The sequence below is a fragment of the Urocitellus parryii genome, chromosome 14 (genome assembly GCF_045843805.1).
Source record: "Urocitellus parryii isolate mUroPar1 chromosome 14, mUroPar1.hap1, whole genome shotgun sequence".
In the NCBI taxonomy this organism is placed as follows: Eukaryota; Metazoa; Chordata; class Mammalia; order Rodentia; family Sciuridae; genus Urocitellus; species Urocitellus parryii.
Genome location: NC_135544.1, coordinates 60,715,486 through 60,734,989, shown reverse-complemented (window position 1 = coordinate 60,734,989; position 19,504 = coordinate 60,715,486). Strand labels below are relative to the sequence as shown.

The 19,504-nt window shown below is 50.6% G+C and overlaps 1 protein-coding gene across 1 annotated transcript in view; it reads left to right on the top strand.

The window, feature by feature from the left end:
* Csmd1 (CUB and Sushi multiple domains 1) overlaps window positions 1-19,504 on the top strand; it is a 1,139,207-nt gene that overhangs the window by 672,183 nt on the left and 447,520 nt on the right. Inside the window, exons 9-10 of the mRNA XM_077792480.1 lie at window positions 5,263-5,387; window positions 14,624-14,745. Of these exons, the coding sequence (XP_077648606.1) occupies window positions 5,263-5,387; window positions 14,624-14,745 (247 nt within the window). The remainder of the gene's footprint in view (window positions 1-5,262; window positions 5,388-14,623; window positions 14,746-19,504) is intronic.

The following is a 19,504-nucleotide window of genomic DNA, read 5'->3' as shown; positions in this document are numbered from 1 at the left end:
GCGTGCCTGACACTCTCATCCAGCTTTGGCTTTGGCTTCGGCTTAATCCAGCTCAGGAAGCCATCCCCGTCCAGGTTATTAGGACAAAGGTGATAAACCCCGGATGGAACTCAGCACTAAAGTTCTTCTTGCTCAAATTTTTCTGTTTTCTGTGGCTTGAGACAAAAAACCGCATCATGCCACATACCTCTTCTGGCTGGAGGTGCAGAGCCTCCAAGTGCCCTGCAGGCAGCACCGTGAACATGGGAGTCAGGACTGGAGTTCATCACCCAGAGGCTGATGTCTGTCTGTCCACCCCGTCCACCCACCCACCCATTTAGACGATGGTTCACAGAGGCGGGGTGCATGTGGATGGGAGGAATAGCTCCTAAGTCTGTGACAGTAGGAGAGCCGTGAATGGCAGTAAGTGAATATTGTGAAATAGCTAATAGGATTTAGGGTGCTCCCCAACCAAATGAGGGTGCTCCTTGCCCTGACCTGACCGTCACACAGGAACACACACATTCAAATGCCACTGTACTCATAAACACAATCAGCAAGTGTTAATTAAAAACAAAAGCTACTAGAGAATAAAACATCCTGTGGACTGATGGATGGCTTCCAGGGATTCCGGAGAAGCCAGCTGGTGTGGGCTGAGGGAGGAGGTGGGAACCTCGGTGCAGCCGGTCAGGTGCATGGACCTGGTCATCAGTGGAGGGTGGACATCAACACATCTGCATCTTTTGGACTCTAGTTTAATGTTAAGTCACTTCAGAGTTTTTTCCCCCAGAAGCAGTTGTGGTATCCATGTTAAATAGATCTGGAGATGGCCACTCTCTGAGAAAGGCATGTTGAAAAAGAGTTCATTTTAGAATGGCCCCATTTAGAAGTGGTTCATTCACGTAGAAAGCTCTTCCTACTCTGGTGAAGGTAAGTAGTCAGTGAAGAAGAAATGTCTTTAGAAATCAAGTCAAGTGACGGGGTTTTCATCAGTGTTAAGCACTGAGGTGAAAAAAAATGTATTTTTTATCACATTTTATTTAAAAGACAAAATTCTCCCACTTTCACGGTTTAACTTAAAGTTTTCCACTTGGGTGCCTAATTTGAACACTAATATATCTTGATCTTATAGAAATTCATTTTGCTGTTAATTCTTACTGTTCCCAACTACTGATAATTATTTGAATTATGTAACATAATTGATCTCAGTTATTCTAAATTTATTTGCCAATAGAAAGCTACTTTTTTTCTGAAATTTTCTTCTATGAATCCTTCTGAGAAAACCAAATTGAATAATATAAATTTATATTTAACACATTTTATTTCAAATGTAGTAATCACAGATCAATGGAATCTTAGTACACTACACATTTGAAGTAGAGTGCACTGTGGCTTTTATATTGAAGAGCTTCCTGAGCTAGATGAAGCCAAAGCAGAAGCTGGAGTTAATAAAGTAGAAGTTGAGTCATTTTCCACTCCAGTGGTGCCTTGACCCTTTGCAATGAGTAGCCCCTCCTCGGCTTGGCTGCTGGGAATGAGCTCACCTCTAGGCGCATTCCCTAAGCTGCAATCAAACAGCGAGATTGTTATTGTCGTCTAAAGAAGCTTGATACACAGTGGTGGCTGTTTGCAGTCATCTGCAAAAAGGATCCCTGACAGTAATTAGGAGAGTGCTGTGTTCTGCAGCCTGAAGGTGCCTGAGAGGACCCTCCAGAGCACCCAGGCTGCCCGGGGACTGTGGGGTCCTGGAGACTCTCTGTGGGCCAGGCTCCTGGACTCACTTCTGTCTGATGGAAGTCCCGAAAGCAGGAGCCGTGTTAAGTGTCACAGAGGACGTGCACAGTGCCTTGGCCAGTGAGGAGAGTCTGGCCCTAGCTTTTCAAAGTTCATCTTTATATTTTAAATTACAAAGTAGTGAAATCAGGAGTAGCACAATTACTAGCACAGTGGGAAAATACTTATGATGGCGTCACCACTCCAGAACAGTTTCGTGCCTGTCCTTCCTGACAGAGTGGGGTTAGCTGTGCAGTTCCTTGGACCTGGGGTGCATGTGATTTTCTGTCATGCATCTTTTTTTCCTATGTTGTCACATATTCTCATTTCTGTCTTTTTTCTTTTTCTTTCTTTTCGTTCTTTCTTTCTTTTTTTTTTTTTTTTTTTGGTACCAGGGTTTGAACCCAGGGGCACTTAACCACTGAACCATATCCCCAGTACCTTTTTTATTTTTTGCTAAATTGCCTAGGGCCTCACTAAGTTGCTGAGGCTAATCTCAAGAACCTGCAATCCTCCTGCCTCAGCCTCCAGATCCACTGGGAAGACAGGCATGCACCACCACTTTATCTTTTACATAGCAGCATTGAATTCTCTCACGTGTATCTAAAAATAATTGAGACGCACACAGCCTGTCCTTGGGCAGGTCCCTGACTTCTGAAACCATGTTTGGCAGTAATTTTTCCATATTTTTGAACAGACATGTATTGCCAAAAATGAAACCAGTTAACACAATGGTGATATTATTGTTTTATTATTAATATCACACAAAACTTGTTAATATTTATGATCTACAACATGGTATTTTGAAATGCATACACCTTGTAGAGTGGCTAGTCAGGCATTTAACAGACCCTTTGTCTCACATACTTAAGATTTTTTTTTTTTTTTGTGATGAGAGCATTTAAAATCGGTGCCAGTAGTTTCCAAGTAAACAATATGCCTTCACCCACAGTGGCCCTGCGTGTGCCTTAGGGCTTCTGAACTTAGGCCTCCTGCTCCTCCTGTCTCAAGTGTCGTGTGCTTTGGCGGGCGTCACCTCGTCCCTCCCCAGCCCCTGGTAGCCACCGCTCCGTGCTCTGCGTGTGTGGATCCTGTTGTCAGAGCCCTCGTGTGAGTCACGCAGTGCTGGAGGTCACGCAGTGCTTGTCTCTCTGTGCCTCCAGGGAGATCCTCCAGTTCACCCACACTATTGCAGAGGACAGGAGGCCCTCTGGCTTGGCACTGAGCTGTGTCCCATGGCAATGTGCAGGGCACTTTCCTCTTCTGTGGGTCTTGGGTGCACACTGCGGTTAACCCTGCACCTGGCTGTGATCTGCAGTGAACTGGGAAAGCCGCCGTCTTCACACACGGGGTTCTCCTCTGTGGCACATGAGCCCTGCAGGGGCGGTGGACCCAGTGCAATGCTGTCCTTCGTCCTCCAAGAGGCTCCAGGCCTTTCCCCCACACTTCATTGGCCGTCTCCTGCCACAGTGCACAGGGCTCCCCGCGTCCACCTCTCACCGACACTTGACACCCGCCTCCTGTCTCTTTGATGATGACCGTTCTGCGAGGTGAGGGGACATCTCCTGGACTTTTGATCTGCATTTTCTGATGTCCAGATGCAGTTCAGGGAATGATCTGGAGAGACCATGGACGCCCACCGCGTGCATGAGGAAGGGAGCGGCGCTGCTGGAGCAGGTGCTGCCCAAGGCTAGTGAGGGTGGACAGCTTGCTGGACCCGCAGCAGCTGCCCAGTCGAGCCATAATTGCCCCCCACCCCGCACTTAACCACTCTTGAAGGAGAGCATTAGAGGCCAGCAGCTTTGTCTAGGAGGCTCATCAGAGCTGCCAGCCCACCCTCCAGGCCCAGCTCCCCGCCCTCCATGTTGACCCCCCTGGTCCACGTCCTTTGCAGCCCCACGACACCCCCATTTCTTAATGCTTATTCATCGTTATTGTTCCTTCCTTCCTAGACAGGTCTCTGTCTCCACAAGATCGGGCTTGGCGGTCTTACTCATTTCTGCATATACGGGGCCTAGGACAGGCGGAGGCATAGTAGATATTCAATAACATTGCACTGAAAAGATGATGAAAATGTGGAAACCAAAATTTAAGTAAATAGAAAGAAATAGAGATTGGAGCCCGAAGAAGGAAACTTGTTTTTAAAACAAAATTCTTAGATTTATTTTATTTACTCCATGTGGTTAAGAGGTTCAAACGAAGGTCAGTGGGGGAAATTATGGAGAACAAAGTCTCCAGATAACTGTCTTAAACACCTCTTGTGACTGGCAATGAAACTAAGCATTGCTTATGTTTTATACTTTTTACCTTCAAAATAATACAAATTTGTACCTATTACATGTTTCTTATGAAAGTTGCTTCCACAGAACTTCAGTGGCTCTTGACATTTGGTGAATAGTGGGCTTCATGGAAAGAAGGAAGTCTGGAAAGCCCTGTGTGCTGTAAACCTCCCCATTTTGCATAACAAATTTTATTAAGCTGAGAAGTTCTTCTCGAAAAGGAAGATGCTCACTTTTGTTTAACCTAGAATGTTCCAAACTAGTTTGACCTGGCTTGGTGATGTGCATGTACACCTGTGTCTACCCCAGGAAGAGGGTTACCTGGATGCAAGAGTCTCCACCACCTTGCCCAGTTGACACCCAGTGTGATGTGGTGCATGAGGATTTCCCGTCTGTTTCTTTCCCCCGTATCTTTTATTACTGATTTCATTCACCTACAGGGAGGGCTATGCAGCTCCAGCCCCACAGTCTCCCTCTTTCTTCCCGACCTCCACCCTACAGTTTCCCAGTCAGAAGACACAGCAGAGCTCCTGCTTGTAACAACAGGCTTGTCAGATAATGAAACAAGACCCCTCCCCACTCAGTGCCCAAAGGGGGCTGAGGAGTCATGTAACCCGCGTGTTCAGATCTGGCCTGGGTCTCTCTTGTTACTCTGCAACGATGCTTTGCTAATGCTCCAGCCCTCAGGCTTCATGTTTGCAGAGGCTCTGGAGCCAAAGTCATTTCCATCCACTTCTAGGCTGGGTGGATTGCTGTCTTCTAAATAAACGGCTCTTTTCCTGTAAGATATATTTTTGAAACACACTGACACGGGCCTCCTTTTGAACGTGTTGAACATGTGCGATGGGAGTCTAGATCCTTGGCTGAGGCGGTTCCTTCATTGGGACCTCCTGAGACTTGCTCTTGAAGGGACCTCTGGAGGGGGGCAGGTTTGTTTTGTTTCTGGGTCAGCTGCAGGACCCTGAGGTCGCCTGGGCTCTTTCTGTACTTACAGGTGACAGGTTGAGGCCCTTGGGTTTGTTAGCTCTGAAGGCGGCAGAACCCTGTGGGCGCCTGGCCTGTGGTTCTGTCAGGTGTCTGAGTCACAGGGCGGCCTCTGCGCATGTGGCCTGCAGACCATATGGCTCCATCTCTTCTAGCCGAGTCACCGTGCCGCAGCCGCCTGGGTGATTGTTTTCAGAGGAGTTTCCTGTGAATAATTTTGATTGTTTTTTGTTTTGTAACTGTCCAGGGTTGGTGCAAACGTGCAGTTCTCCTGTGAGGATAATTATGTGCTCCAGGGATCCAAAGGCATCACCTGCCAGAGGGTCACAGAGACATTGGCGGCATGGAGTGACCACCGGCCTATCTGCAGAGGTAAGGCACGAGCAGGCGTGGCCGGAAGCACGCCTTCCTTGGGGGCACGTTTTTCTGAACACATGTTGCACTTACAATGAGATGTAAGTGCAAAGCACTGTCAGTAGATGGAGAGAATGTGATCGGGATGTGAGTTTGCTTCACCCTGGGCCAAAGCGGGTATTCTCTGGGTGCTTGTTAGAAGGCGAGCTCCTGGGCTGTAGCGTCTCTGTGCCTCAGGAGGGACAGCGGCAGATCAGAGCACTCACGTCTCTCACACTCAGCTTGCCACGCTCCTGTATGTGCACGGAGTGGGCTTCTGTGCCACTCTGTGTCACAAACCAGGTCCTTTAGAGAGTTTCTTGCACAACCTGCAAAGAAACACAGACTCTTGAGCTTTCTGTTGCTGTGAGACTGAATTCCTGGGTTTTGTGATGTGAGAAAGGGTGTTGTTACCATGATCTCAAATCATCACTGTGTTAAAACCTGTCTTAAGCTAATCTCTCACCTAGTCGACAGGGCAAGGTATGCATCAGCAACACCATCTTCAAAGAGAACACAGGAAATCAGGAGAAACTAAGGTGTTAATCTCACTCCTTGGAAGTATTGATTTGAATACTACTGGAATTCTAGAGAGCATACCAAAACCAGAAGGCAGAACATTGCTTTGGAAAATATTAGTAAAATTAAAAGAAAACTGGGTTTGGGGGCTTTCTTTTTGCATTTTGTTCATAAGATAATTTGTCCAAACAATGGTTCTTGTTTTGTACAAGTACTATGTAGACCACGGAATAAGGAGGAAAGTTTCATGGGTAGGACTATATCATCTCTCCTGGGAGCTGTTCAAGAGGAATGGGAGAAGGTGTCCTGGACAGTGCACAGCGCTGGCTTCCTCCTGGAAGTGAAATGGCTGCAGACACAGCTCCACCCTCCTGTGGGCTCCACTTCCATATGGCGGTGCTCGCTGCATGCTCACCCTTCCTGTACCACATACTGCTGTGCCTGGGAGAGGGTTGGCACTGGCCGTGACCCTCCCTGTGGCAGGTGGGCCAGGGCTCCAGGACTGCTTCACAGAGAAGCTCCTGTCTCTGAGCAAGAAAACATGCAAGCCTGTGCCTTTAGGATTTTGTCATTAGACTACTTTGTGTACTTCCCATTATTAAAGCAAAATTGTTAAGCTTTCAAAGACACCGTACCAAATTCGTGTTCCCCTGAGTGGTGGCCATGCACGAGGTCCTCAGGTATGAATAAGTGGGAGGTCCCAGGAGGGGGACTTCCCCATGAGAAAACGGCCCTTCGCTCTTAATAGTGTCTTTCCCTTGTTTAATGGACATGTTCCTCTTGATTTTAAAATTCCAGATTACACAAATAGTAAATGTGTGTGTTTTTAAATATTTCTTACTTTTAAATTGGTAGGGAGGAGTAATGCAAAGAGGATTCTTGTCCATATTCTATTTTATTTTTATTTGCTGATCCATGCCATCTCCTTTCTTTGTGCTGAAGCCCAACGTGACTCGGCCATTTCCCAAAACCCTCCCTAAGCTCCTGGCTGCCCAGGCTCAGGTGCTCCTGGCCTGTCCCTCTGTGGGAAAACCTGTTCCACCCGGCTCAAGCTGGAGTCCTGCCAGCCTCCAGCCCCACCATTTACTCTTACAGACAGACTGAGGAGGAGTCTTTTTAAAATTTAAATGTATTTCTAACTGATACGTGAAAACATATAAACTGCATGTATTTATGGGATACAGGGTGGCGTATCTGTACATGGATACATTGTTTAAATTTTAAATCAGGCATATACTTGTTGGTCTCCTTAAACCTTTGTGGTTTCTTTAGGAGGTGAACATTCAAACCCCTTTTTCCAGCTCTTAGGAATGCACAGTAAATTATCATTCCCTGCAGTTGACCCCTGGCCCCTGGCCTCAGAACGTCCCCTGTCCGACACCAACGCGGTGCCCACTGGCCGACCCTCCTGGCCGACCCTCCCCACTGTCCTGCCGCCTCCGAGACCCGCTGTTTCTCCACCTGTGACAAGTGCGGCCTGCAGTCCCTCCTCCTGGGCCTGCCTGGCTCCGCTTGACCTCAGGACGTCCCGTTTCATCCGGGTTGTAGCACGTACAGCATCATTTCTGTGGCTGAGTAGTGCTCCGTGGTGCACGTGGACCCCATTTTCTCTGCCCCTTCCTCCACTGACGGTCATTTAGGCTGCGTCCTTCTAGGCTGTTGTGAATAGTGGGCAGTGAACTCAGAAGTGTCCCTTTAGGCCCTGGGTTCATCCCCTTTGGGTGTGCGTCCAGCCCTGGGTGGACCATCGCGGGATCTACAGATTCACTGTCCCGAGGAGCCCCGCGTTTCCCCTAGTGGCGGTGAGGGGGGAGCAAGGGCTCCTGCTCTCCACACCCAGGGAGTCTCTTGACTTGGTTCTTATCCCTGTCCGTGTCCTAGTGGATCACGGGACAGGAGGGAAGCCCCTTCTTCCGGCTGGTTGTCCTGCGGTGTGCTTGGCTTGCTTCTCTGCTCGCGGGGTGCTTGGCTGCATCCCTCCAGCCCTCCCCTCCCAGCCGACGGCCCCTCCTCGGCCCCGACTGGATGCTGGCTGACCATCACCCGGTCTTCAGCTGCTGCCGAGTTGCCACTCTAAGGTTCTGGATAGTGACCTGCTGTGTGGGAGCAGGTCCACGAGGGTGCTCTCAGACAGGATGGGTTTTCCTGGCCTCAAGTAGATGAAAGACACAGCAATACTTTTGAAATGCACTTTTTTTTTTAAAGACAAAGCCACATGGTTCTTGGCCTACTTTAATTTCTGACTTTTTAATACAATGTCCATGTCAAACACAATTAAAACACATTTCTTATCACAACTAAATTAAAAAGTGTAGGCATAGTGCCTTTTTGAATTCAAATATAAAATCTCCTTTTAAATCAGTTCATATTCTGGAAAACATTGTCATTCATCAGTAGGTATTTTTGCATTCGATTTATTTATTCAATTGGCACAAAATTTGTATGATTTTATAGGGCATTATATAATGTTCTGATACATGTGAAGGCCCCTTTCCCTCCTACCGTGAGAACAGCTGGGTTTAGATTCTGTGTATGGGCGACAGCCTGCAGTCCCTGGCTTTCTGGGCCTGGCCTGGTGGACATCATGGCCTCCTGATCCGTTTGTGTTGTGGCGAAGGCCTGGAGTCCACCTTCTCTCTCTCTTGGTCCCCTGCTGAGGTTCCAGAGGGAAGTGTTCCTCAACTTCTTGGGCACCTCAGTCCCTAGTCTCAGGAGAGAACAGCGTCGGCGGCCCACATGATCGAGGACCATGACAAGAGGACTGGGGACGTGGTTAGCCCTGGCCAGCTGGCCCCACACTAGAGCCGTCACACCGCTGGGGCAAATGTCCTCTCCTTGGCCTCTCTGCACTCCAGGACTCTGGGAGCTCCAACCAGCTTTCAGGCCTCCGCCTGGTGTCTCAGCCCGCCCACTAGGACATCCACCCGCCACCGGCTGGTCCTACCTGAGGCTGAAGGCCCCGTGGTGGGGCTGCCAGCTGTCCGACCTGGAGAAGGCCGCTGAAGAAACACCGTGCCCGCCTCCCTCCACGTGCCCAGCTCAAGTCACATGCCCGCCTCCCTCCACGTGCCCAGCTCAAGTCACATGCCCGCCTCCCTCCACGTGCCCAGCTCAAGTCACATGCCCGCCTCCCTCCACGTGCCCAGCTCAAGTCACATGCCCGCCTCCCTCCACGTGCCCAGCTCGAGTCACATGCGTGATTTCAAGACATTTCACAGCCAGATTTAAAGAGCAAAAAGAAACAGGCAAATTTGATTTTAAAAACATTGTATTTGACTCGGACATGCACAGTATTCTCCTTTTGACCTGCCAACACAAGATCAAAATGAGATGTCTCATGGGTTTTTTGGTCATCTGAAGCTGTGGAGATCCAGGTGCCTTTCATACTCACAGCCTCGGGCCGGCCCCTCCCCACCTGCTCAGTAGCCACACGAGGCCACCATGACCACACAGCAGGCGTGCCTCTGGAAATCTGGCTGAGCCTGCTGTCCGGGTCCCTCCCGCCTGAGGAGAGGTGCCACCATCTGTGGCATGCAGGGGTACCGTGCTCAGTGAGCCTCGCTGTGGCCTGGTGGCTCCCCGCAGCACAGCACTTTCCTCAGTCAGATCCCTGAACCTGGAGGGTGTCTCAGTGCCTCCTCTACCCAGCGTCGCCGGCTCCTGTGCCGGACTCCTCCGTCAGAAGGAGCTGAAGACAGCATTTGGGAGTGGACCTGTGGGGCCGATGCTGAAGAAGCCGCAGCCCTGTGAACTGTGGGAAAGAGGAGACCTTGAAACTTCGTTCTCAATCACCACTCAAACCAGACTGTGGGAACATTTCCTTAGCTCCTGGCACTTTCCAGATTTTCCAGGACATTTCCCACTCTGTGCTGCTGCCATGATAAATGGAATGTAAAAATGACCATCGGGGTAAATGGACCATCATGGTTGGATTTGCCTGACTCATTCTGAGCCATCAAAGGGGACCTCATGTCCCGCCTTGTGGCCTTGTAGTCCAGTCAGCTGTCCTCCAGATGGCAAGCCCTCTGCTCTGAACATTGAGGACACGGTGCCGAGACCAGGAGGACCTTGCAGGTCCATGCCTCAGTGCCCTGTTCTCCAGGCTCCCCTGCTCCTGAAGGGCCCCCAACTCCTAAGTGATTGTCGGGCTTCTCCCCAGAAGGAACACCGGTGGGAGCGTTGGACAAACTGCAGTGAGTCGGAAGTGCTCCCCGCATCTGGAAACCGGTGTGGTTAGCCAGTGCCCACATTAGCTAACTAGCTTCCAGGGTGGGAGGGTGTTAGCTTTCTTCCTGTTACCAAACAGAAGAATTGAAGTGGCTTAGTAATTATGCAAGTGATTCCACCTGAAATGATGCTCACTACTATGGTTTTTACAGGGTAAAACATTATGAGCTGCTTAAAACTATATAAGAATCTTTAACTGGTAGATTTTTAAAATCAGCAAACAAATAGAAACAAAGAGGATGTTCTCCTGTTCCCTGATAGAACGTTCCGGTGGTGGTTCACTTATTGGTGTGTGGGGAGATTTATGTCAAGAACTTTCTTTTGTGCTAAGGCACCTTCGTCTGAGAAGCTGATATCTTCAGCTGCTCTCTGAGTTGAAAGGGCACAGAAGACAAGTGAGACCTTACCTGAAATTGTAACCATAGTTACCCAAAGCTAATTGGAGCCAGCAGGGAATGCGGAACTGATTATTAACTTGGGATTCCAGGTTGGGTCGGGTGAGCTCAGAATCACCCTGAACTCAGTCACATGTCAGGGGCCAAGAAATCGTCCATGCAGAAACCACCTTTTCAATGATAATGAAACGATTATTTACACCTGAAAGATGACCCGTTCTACCAGATGACAGGCTTAGCATCGGTTTTAGAATCATACTTTATATACTGATCACTTGATTAGGTAGCTACGCTCTCACAGATTTAAAGAAATAGACACAATGAACTTTTGAAAATCCTAGTGAATTTAGAAAATTTCTGTTATTACTTCCAGATTTTTGCTTTTTACTTGATGGCCAGGTAGTGTTTTTGCCCATATTATTTCCCACTGTTACTAACAACGCTACATTTTTGTGTTTTTATGCTGCTCCCTTGTCCCACTGACCTAGAGAAGCTGAGAGTGAGCCCTGAGTGGTGTCGTGACCTCCCAGAGTGAGCTCGGGAGCCAGGCGCAGGCCACGGGGCATTACCCTGCATATCCCCAGGCCCGGCCCGAGCCTTCAGCAGAGTCCACTCCTGCAGGCCTTTCCATAGCCACGGTCCTCAGGCCAGCCCTCCCAGGCTCCCTGCCGGCCTCTGCCTTTCCTCAGAGCTCTGCTTCCTCCTGAGGTAACCTGTTGATGACTGTATTTGCCGACTTCTCCATCAAGGCCAGGAGTGCGGCTCTTCCCTGTCTGCAGCCTCCTGGAGGCCCAACTCACTGTCACTTCCTCCCTCGTGGACTTCAACAGGAGCTTTGTGGTGTGGCTGGCCAGGCCAGGAGCCCCATGCCCTTCACGCAGCCCGAGACAGCAGTGGGTGTTGTGCCTGTTACTGGCTGAACACTCTGAGAGGCCTAAGCTAAATAACTAGGAGAGGACCTGAGCCAGGCCTGGAACGCAGGGACAGAGAGAAGAGGCTCCTGACCACTGTGTCCTGCTGTCCTCTGTTTGGGTTGACAATCTGGAGTAGACAGAAAATATACGATTAACAGTAATTATTTCCTCTAAAACATGTAAGAAATGAACTAGTCGATATACTTACGAAATTGCATGAGAGAGAGCTTCTAATGTGACTCCTCTATCCGAATAACTTAAATTTAGTTGATTAGAATATTCTTTCCATCAATTAATTTAATTGGGCAGTTACTACAGAACAGAAAAGATTTTCTGGAACTGTACTTAAATGAATCTGTAATTTATTTGTGTTAGATAAATCATGTGAAAGAAATGAATTTTGTACTTAATAAGTATTCATTGATTAAATGGACAAATGGCATACATTGGCATTGAAAACTGATTCATTCTCCCTCTTTCCCTCATGACGTATTGCGTTACCAACGTACCGTTTTATGAATTCTAGCTCTACTCGGAATACGTATAAGACAAGAGTGAAACTTGAGTTTACAAGTATAGAAAACTGTCAAGAGAGTAACAGCAATGATGCATCAGGTCATGGCTGTTATCCAAGGACATTTATTCTGCGTGTAAGTGGGCATTAGTCTACATTAGGTGCCATATTTCATAGAAGATCTTGACGAGGGGCCAGGCCTTCACAAGGGTGACAGTGACGTTAGTCTCTCACATGCAAACCTGTGCCTCACACTTCAGTGACAGGAAGGTGTGCACAGAGCTCACTGTAAGCTTTCTTGGTGCTGGTGCAATTACTCCTGTGCTTCCTTGACCCTGTGTTGGCTGTTTGGACGACGGGTTAGTACAGAGGCAATGGTAAGGTCCCTCCCTCCACAGATGCCAAACAAGTGACCAGTCCCTCTCAGGACAGGTTTCTCCGAGCTCTGCCCCAAGGAGGAGCTACGCAGTCCACCCTTGGCACGAAGTGAGAAGCCAGTGGAGGCTGGCATGGAGGGGAGAGGCCGGGGGACGCATCTCAGGGGCCAGCGTGCAGACTCGGAGCTGTCCCCGAGTGGGTTCATGGCCCCGTGTCCTCTGGGTTCGTCCCTGAGCACAGCACAGACAGCTGCAGCAGCACAGTGCCCTGTGTGGCTAGACGGACCTCCGCTCTGCCCCTCCATAGCGGGCCTGGGTGACCCCGATTTCCCACCTCCGTTCCTGCTCCCTGCCTTGCAGGTGGGCTTCTCCCAACTGCTGCCCTAAGCGTGGCCCAGGGAAGGACACTGGACTCTCTGATCCACACGGCCCGACTGCTCTCCACCTCTGCAAGCTCACCACTGAGTCCAGTCCGTGCGGCTCTCAGTCGGGCCTCCAAGACTTTGCTTTTCTTCTCTCAAGCTCTTTTAATTCTTAAATGTTGAATTTTAAAACACTAGCATATAGTTGCCCGGAAAAGAAATCTTAAAATCTTGCAGCTGATGGAGGAGGAAGAAGATGTGGATTGTGACAAAGAAAGAATTGTGGGCAGGCTGTGTTCTCCCCACTCCCAAATCCGGAGACTTTAATGTAACACTTCCTGCCTCCGAACCAGGAACAGGCAGAATCTGTGGGTAGCAGGAATCCAAGACCCTGCTGCTCTGCACGGCGGCCTGTGGGTGGCAGCTGGGAGAAATCATGGCCACTCAGGCCACGTGACTATCCAGGATAAAGACTCTACACAGGCGCGATTGAGCTTTGCGTAGTTGTCAGTGGGAAGACTGAGAATCGTCACTCTTGGTTCCACCATGCTGCAAGAAAGCAGTGATTCAGGAATCACCACTGGTGGCATGAGGGGAGGTGACCTTCAGGGGGCTGATTATTTCCGTAGTATATTTAAGCACTGGGAAAGTTGTCCAAAGTGATCTTGTCACATTAGCATATGAAGGACAGCAGACATTGTGTCTGGCTCTGGGTAGGCAGGCCAGTCAGGACACATCACGAAATCCCAACCCAATGGGAAAGGAAAAGCTGTAGGCGATGGTCACATGAAGAAGTGTGACTGGCAACGACACGCTTTGTGTCATTTTATGGTAACATAAATGGGGAGAGCCAGCGGGGCTGGGGTGCAGGTAGCACCCACCTCAAGTGCACGTCCCTGGACTCGGTGTGAGGCTCCTAGGGCAGCGACTGGCCTGCTGGTGCTCAGCCCAGGGGAGGGGGAACAGGCCCCCATCAGGTCAGGTCCCTCCTGGGGCCCTTCCTGGGAGGGCCCTGTGCCTGATGGCGGTGGTGGTGGGGAAACGAAGCCCAGCTTCTTCCCTGTGCGCCTCTGTGAAGTCGGCTTCTCCTTTTCCTTCCCAAGACCCAGCCCAAGTGATCAGTGTGAGCCTCGAGTCCAGGAGACCTTAGATTTCCAAAATCACCTGTTGTTAAAAAGACATCCCCAAAGAAGAGGGCAGGCGAAGCACTTTTACCCCCATCCCGAGCCGCTCATTCTGGTTGGGGATTGCTGTGCTTCCCTTGGCCTTCAGGCCACCCCCAGGACGGAGAGACAGGAGGCGCTGCTGTCCTCCGGCTTCCAGAGCCCACTGCTGTCTTCGTTCTCCACACTTTGAATAACATCTCCCTGCCTGTGTGCATTGACCATAAGGACGCCTGGCATCGTCTTTGTAGAGAGAACTAAAGGTTGAAAGAGGCTTGGGGACCGTCCTTCTGCCCTCCTCATCTGAGCAGGGCTGGGCCAAGGGGCGGGGACTGCTGCTTCTGGTTCACTTGTTGGTGACATCTGCATGGTTAGGGGCCATGGCCCTGAGACTCCAGTGCCATGTGTCCTTGAGTCTCTCTGTGCCTTGTGGCCTCCTGGGAGCTAGTCCGAGTGTGTACACGTATCTGGTGTGTTCGAGCCAGACTGGGATTTGAAGTCGACGGATTGATACTGATGTTTCCTATGGTGCTGTCACCGTGAGGTCATCCTGTGAGCCTTTGCAAATCCAATATGAAAGTTTCCTAGTGCACGTTGGGACACTAACCAGGAACCCGCAGGCTGAGCAGAATCCACCTGCCAACTTTAGTTCATGTTCCTTAGAAGCTGATTGAAGTCCCAGATGAATATGATATCTGTCGCACCGTCAAATGCCGTAGCAGGTAACCGTGTTTCTCTTTCCAGCCAGGACCTGTGGATCGAATCTGCGTGGGCCCAGTGGCGTCATCACCTCCCCGAACTACCCGGTTCAGTACGAAGACAACGCACACTGTGTGTGGGTGATCACCACCGCTGACCCAGACAAGGTGAGGCTGCGGCTCCCAGGGTGTGCTGCCTCAGGTGACACGCGGGCTCGGGCCACTGTGTAAAGCACACCCCCCTGACTTTGCCACTGGCATTGAAAGCCCAGCACTGCTTGTGTGCAATGCCCACACCGGGGAAAGCAGTGTAGTCAGAGGGTCACGCTGTCCTCTTGCTCTCCTCTCCTGGTGGTGTCCAGCTAGGTCTGGGCATGCTGCCCTCAGGGCTCGCAGCCCTTCCCGCCGTGGGTGTCCCATCAGCGGCTCCACCCAGACCCAGCGTTTCTGCACATGCCACTCAGTGTGATGGGCTCTCCTCCTGTGCCTACATGCAGAGAGCTCTTTTTACAGCACGTGAAAACCCACAGGCTCTTTTTCCTTAGGATCTCTGTGCTTTCCTAAGAGCCAGACGGGTGGCCTTGCTTTGGGTGATTTCTCACCTTCGGTGGCACTAAGTAGCAGGTGTGCCCCCCCTGGCAGTAGAGGACGGTGGAGACAGGTTAGTTCTCATGGGTGTCTCACACACAGCCTACGATTGTGTTACTGCATCTGAATAATCCACCAGGAGAGCACATTCAGAATCGCCTTGTGTTTGCTAGAATTGGGTTGTTTTTAATTTGGTTGAAACGCAATTGGGATTCCTACCAGTGGAAACAGGAAAACAAAGGTGGTACATCTTTATATTGATTTGATTTAAAAACTGACAGAAAATCATTCTGAGTGTGGATTTTAGATAAACTAAAATAAACAATGTTCAGAGCCTATGTTTATAGTAATATTAGATTTAGAAGGATCACTCCGCTGCCGAGTCTCCATCGTTTGCAGCAGGGCTGTGTCTGCAGGGCTCACGGGGTGGGGTCTATGTCTGCGCAGTCTGGGTCGTCTGCATGGGCTCCTGGGTGCCCCGAGCACCCGCCCAGGAGCAGAGCCATTCTGACTGCACTGGGGGAAGTCTCCCAGATGCCAGAAAACAAAGAAGTTTTCCTTTGCTGATTTCTGTCCTGCAGCAAGGCCACTGCTGTGTGACAGGACAGCGGTAATAAAGGGCTGTGGGCTTCCTCCCTCAACACAGAGGGTCAGAGCTGCCACAGCTCTTGCCAAAAAACCCGGTTTTCTGATGGTTGGGTCCTCAGTGTTCTGGGGCCATGTGTCACCTGGGCTGAGTCGCTCCACTGTGGCCCACTTGGTCTCCGCATGCAGGTCAATAACTCACCCAAGTTCTTACCCAGCTCTGCTGTTTCCAAGCCTCATTCTCAGCCCTTAGAAGCAGCTCTGCCCCTCAGTAGCTCCATGACCTTGGGCAAGGGAGCCGAGTTCCCTGAGCCTCAGGGATAGTAAGAGCGTGTGATAAGAAGACTTCTCTGGAAAGTGGCTGTGAAGAGGACCACATCCACGTGTGTGCCTAAGTAGCTGCAATACCGTGGCCAACTTTCAGTCATAAAAAATGTAAAGTTAGTCAACAATTTGACGACCGTTTACCAAGCCGTTGCATTTATGTGTCTATCAAAAAGGAGTTTTATTTAAAACTGAATTTTAAAAGTATATCATGTTACTAGTTTAGAATTGTTTTAAGTAATGTCTACGTTCACATAAATTTAAACATTATTCTGTTCAGTCTCTAGCAAGGTAAATTATGTGACCTTGAGAATTTAGCAAAGGTCCTGAAGCTTAGATGGAGAAGCTTTAGGGAGACATACCAGCGCAGTCCAACTTGTTGGGAATGCTCTAGGCGGAGTATTGAAGTAGCTCTAGAAGGTGACATGCGCTGCACTGGGGGTCCCTGTAATGGGAATGCCACTTGCGCTAAAGATCTGACTGGGACATTGTGAAGCACTGGGTGTGCTACTGTGCCTTTACAGTAAGTCACAGGCTTAGTTGACGTCACATGTTCCGTGTGGCCCTGTGAACATCACGTGAGGCCATCCCACAAAGGCAGTGGGTGAGAGGGCCACTCGGGAGCTCCAGGCACCCACCCCAGCAGGTCCTGCGGTCTCTGTGTGTTCTTATGCTGTGCTTAGCTCACCCCTGGTTACCCTGATCCCTGGCAACCACTGCTACCCTCAGCTGCTCCCAGAACCTCGCACTTCCTGCCCTGGGGCTGAGACCCCACCAGTGAAGCCCTCTGGAGTCCTCTTTGTCTTCAGGGCACAGACCAAACCCCGAGCAGGAGGCTGCTAACACGACCCTTTGCCAGGACGGGGGCACAAACACTCCCTCTAGTGGTGGGGCAGGGAGTCCAGAGGTGCAGTCCACAGGGCTCTGCAGGCTTCCCACAGGAGGGAGCAGTGCCCATGGAAACAGCCCAGCACCCACTCCAGGTGGGGTTTCTCCAGTCCTTCCCTCATGTCCTTTAGGATCACAGTCAAAAGCAAACAAGGCCCTGCTTATCCCAGGGAAAGCCCCAGATAAGACACACACGACAGCAGCCATGGCATAAGCTCTCCCTACAGGCCCCTCCTGGGCACAGGGGAAAACGTGTGGCAGAAGGTTCTAGGAGAGGTGGAGGCACAGCTGCAGATCTGCTCTGACACGCTGAGCGATGGACGATGACAGTTGACACGGAGTGGGCTCTGAGGCAGCACAAGGGAGAGGATCCAAGGTTGTCTGAGATGGAGGCTGGGCAGGACGTGGTGCCCAGTTGATGGTGAGGGAGAGGGAGGCCCAGGCGAGGCCCTGGTTCTCTGGTGCAGCACTACGTCGTCCCACACGGCTCCACCCTGAGTCGCTCTCCAGCAGGTGCTGTGAGTCGTGGGAAAGGGAAGGAAGAGCAACTTGGAAGGTGGGTGAGGAGCCCTTCTGAGTGCCAGCTGTGCTCCGGTCTCCCTGGAGGAGCCTCGCCAGGCCCACTGCCTGGCACCAGGGCTCACAGCACCCTGACTGGTATTACCGTTGTCCCAGTTTGGAGCAATGCATTCTCCCTTCCTCTAACCACGAAGGGACCTCGAGAACCCATGGTGCGATGTGGAGGGCTGTTTGGTGGTCGGCAGCAGGGGGTGAGGACCTGCTGCAGATCTAAGCAGACACAGCTCCCAGAGGCAAACCTGGAAGTCACAAGTGTGGCGTTAACACTGGAAACCAGAGACAGGGACCGAGGTGTCAGGAGCAGTGAGGAGTCATGGGAAGCCATGCCTTGCTTTCCTTTCTAGGACAGTGAAGGAGGGTTTGCCCTCAGCTGCAGGGAATGCCCTCGCACCACCTGGCCGTACACGCGGTCAAAGGCAAGCTCTTTTCCTGTGCGAGGGACACTCAGAACTCTTCAGCTGAGAAGACTGTGCCTCCGAGCTGACCTTCAGGTGACCTCATGAACACCTTTCCAGTATTTTCAAAATGCATTTAGGTGCATTTACACATGCCTGATGATAAATATTCTCTAAAGTACATTAAAGATATGCATATACACAGGATTTTCTCCCTCTTTCCAATACATGCAGAAATACTGAAATTTCTCACTGAAAGGGAGCTCAGGGTCCCTGTTGCCCAAAAACCAAGGTTCAGGAAGCCAGAGCCCTGAGCTCCGGAGGCACCCACAGCACTTCCCTGCCATCTGCAAGGAGAGCCACTTCCTTTGCCTCTCTCTAGTGTGCCATCACTTTGATGAATCCTATAAGAAAATGGAATAATGAGATGATATTGGAAGTAATCGAACACACTGACAGGAGCTCTGGTCAGAGGGACAGAAGAGCCAAAAGGGCAGCAGCAGGAGAGTCCACGTTTCTTCCCACAGCACAGTAACCCCCTCCAGCGCCCTGGCATTGCCATCCTCTGTCCATGCACAGCAGCGACATCTCAACCCGGGGCAGCCAGGTGGCCAAGGCTCTCCAGACTTTGGTCCCAGGCAGACGCACTTTCCATGAAGACACACGGCCTCTGGTACCGACACAGGAAGAAACCCTCCTCAATGTGCCTGGCAGAGTTCCTTGGGCCCTGCTGAGTCAAGGCCTGGGGTGCAGCTCCCAGGGAGCCGGAGGAGAAAAACACCCCAAAGCCAGGAGAAGGGACCGTCAGTACAGGGCGCCCTGTGGGGTGTGCCCCGTGCAGAGCAGCAGCACGCCGGGAAGAGAGCAGGTGTCCACCTGCTGTGCCATGTCCCCAAAGCCTCTCCTCTTGCTCTTTCCCTAGACTCCCCTGGGCGTCTAGTTAGTCAGGAACAAGAGTGTGTTCTTGGACTTCTCCAGGCTGATTGCTGAACCTGCCCCAGCTATAACATGCAGACGATGGCTTCCGTGCACAGTTTGGGGCTATGTTTCTCTCTGTGTTGGAAGTTTCACTTTCTCTGTCGTCTGTGCAGATTTCGGAAAGGTCATGTGTGAGCTCAGTTGATTCTGAACACCCAATCATTCCCTCACACTTCAGGAAACTGTGTCATTCTGCTTCATCACTTCTGTCGTAGAAAGGTTCGGAGAAGCAACGGAGAATTCCAGATCGATCCCCTCGCGCACACCAGCAGTCAGAACACCACTTAGACACCTGAAGGCATCTCGATTAAGCAGAATCACCATCCAAATTAAGCACCAGTCATTGCCATTAAGTATAATTAGGCTTAATTTGATCCCTGGGAGACATTTCAAATAAGCGTTTTCCGAAGAAGCGCTGGGCGAAGGAGTTGTGTTACAATGGAGCAGAGAGAGGAGGAGTCACGGCAAGCCTCCAGACAATGTCTCCTGCCAGAGCACTCATGGAGAGTTCTAGAAGAATCCCTCTCCCTCCGTGTGTGTGCTTGACCTCATCAGATATGCAAGCTCTTAACAAATAAGGCAGAACAGAA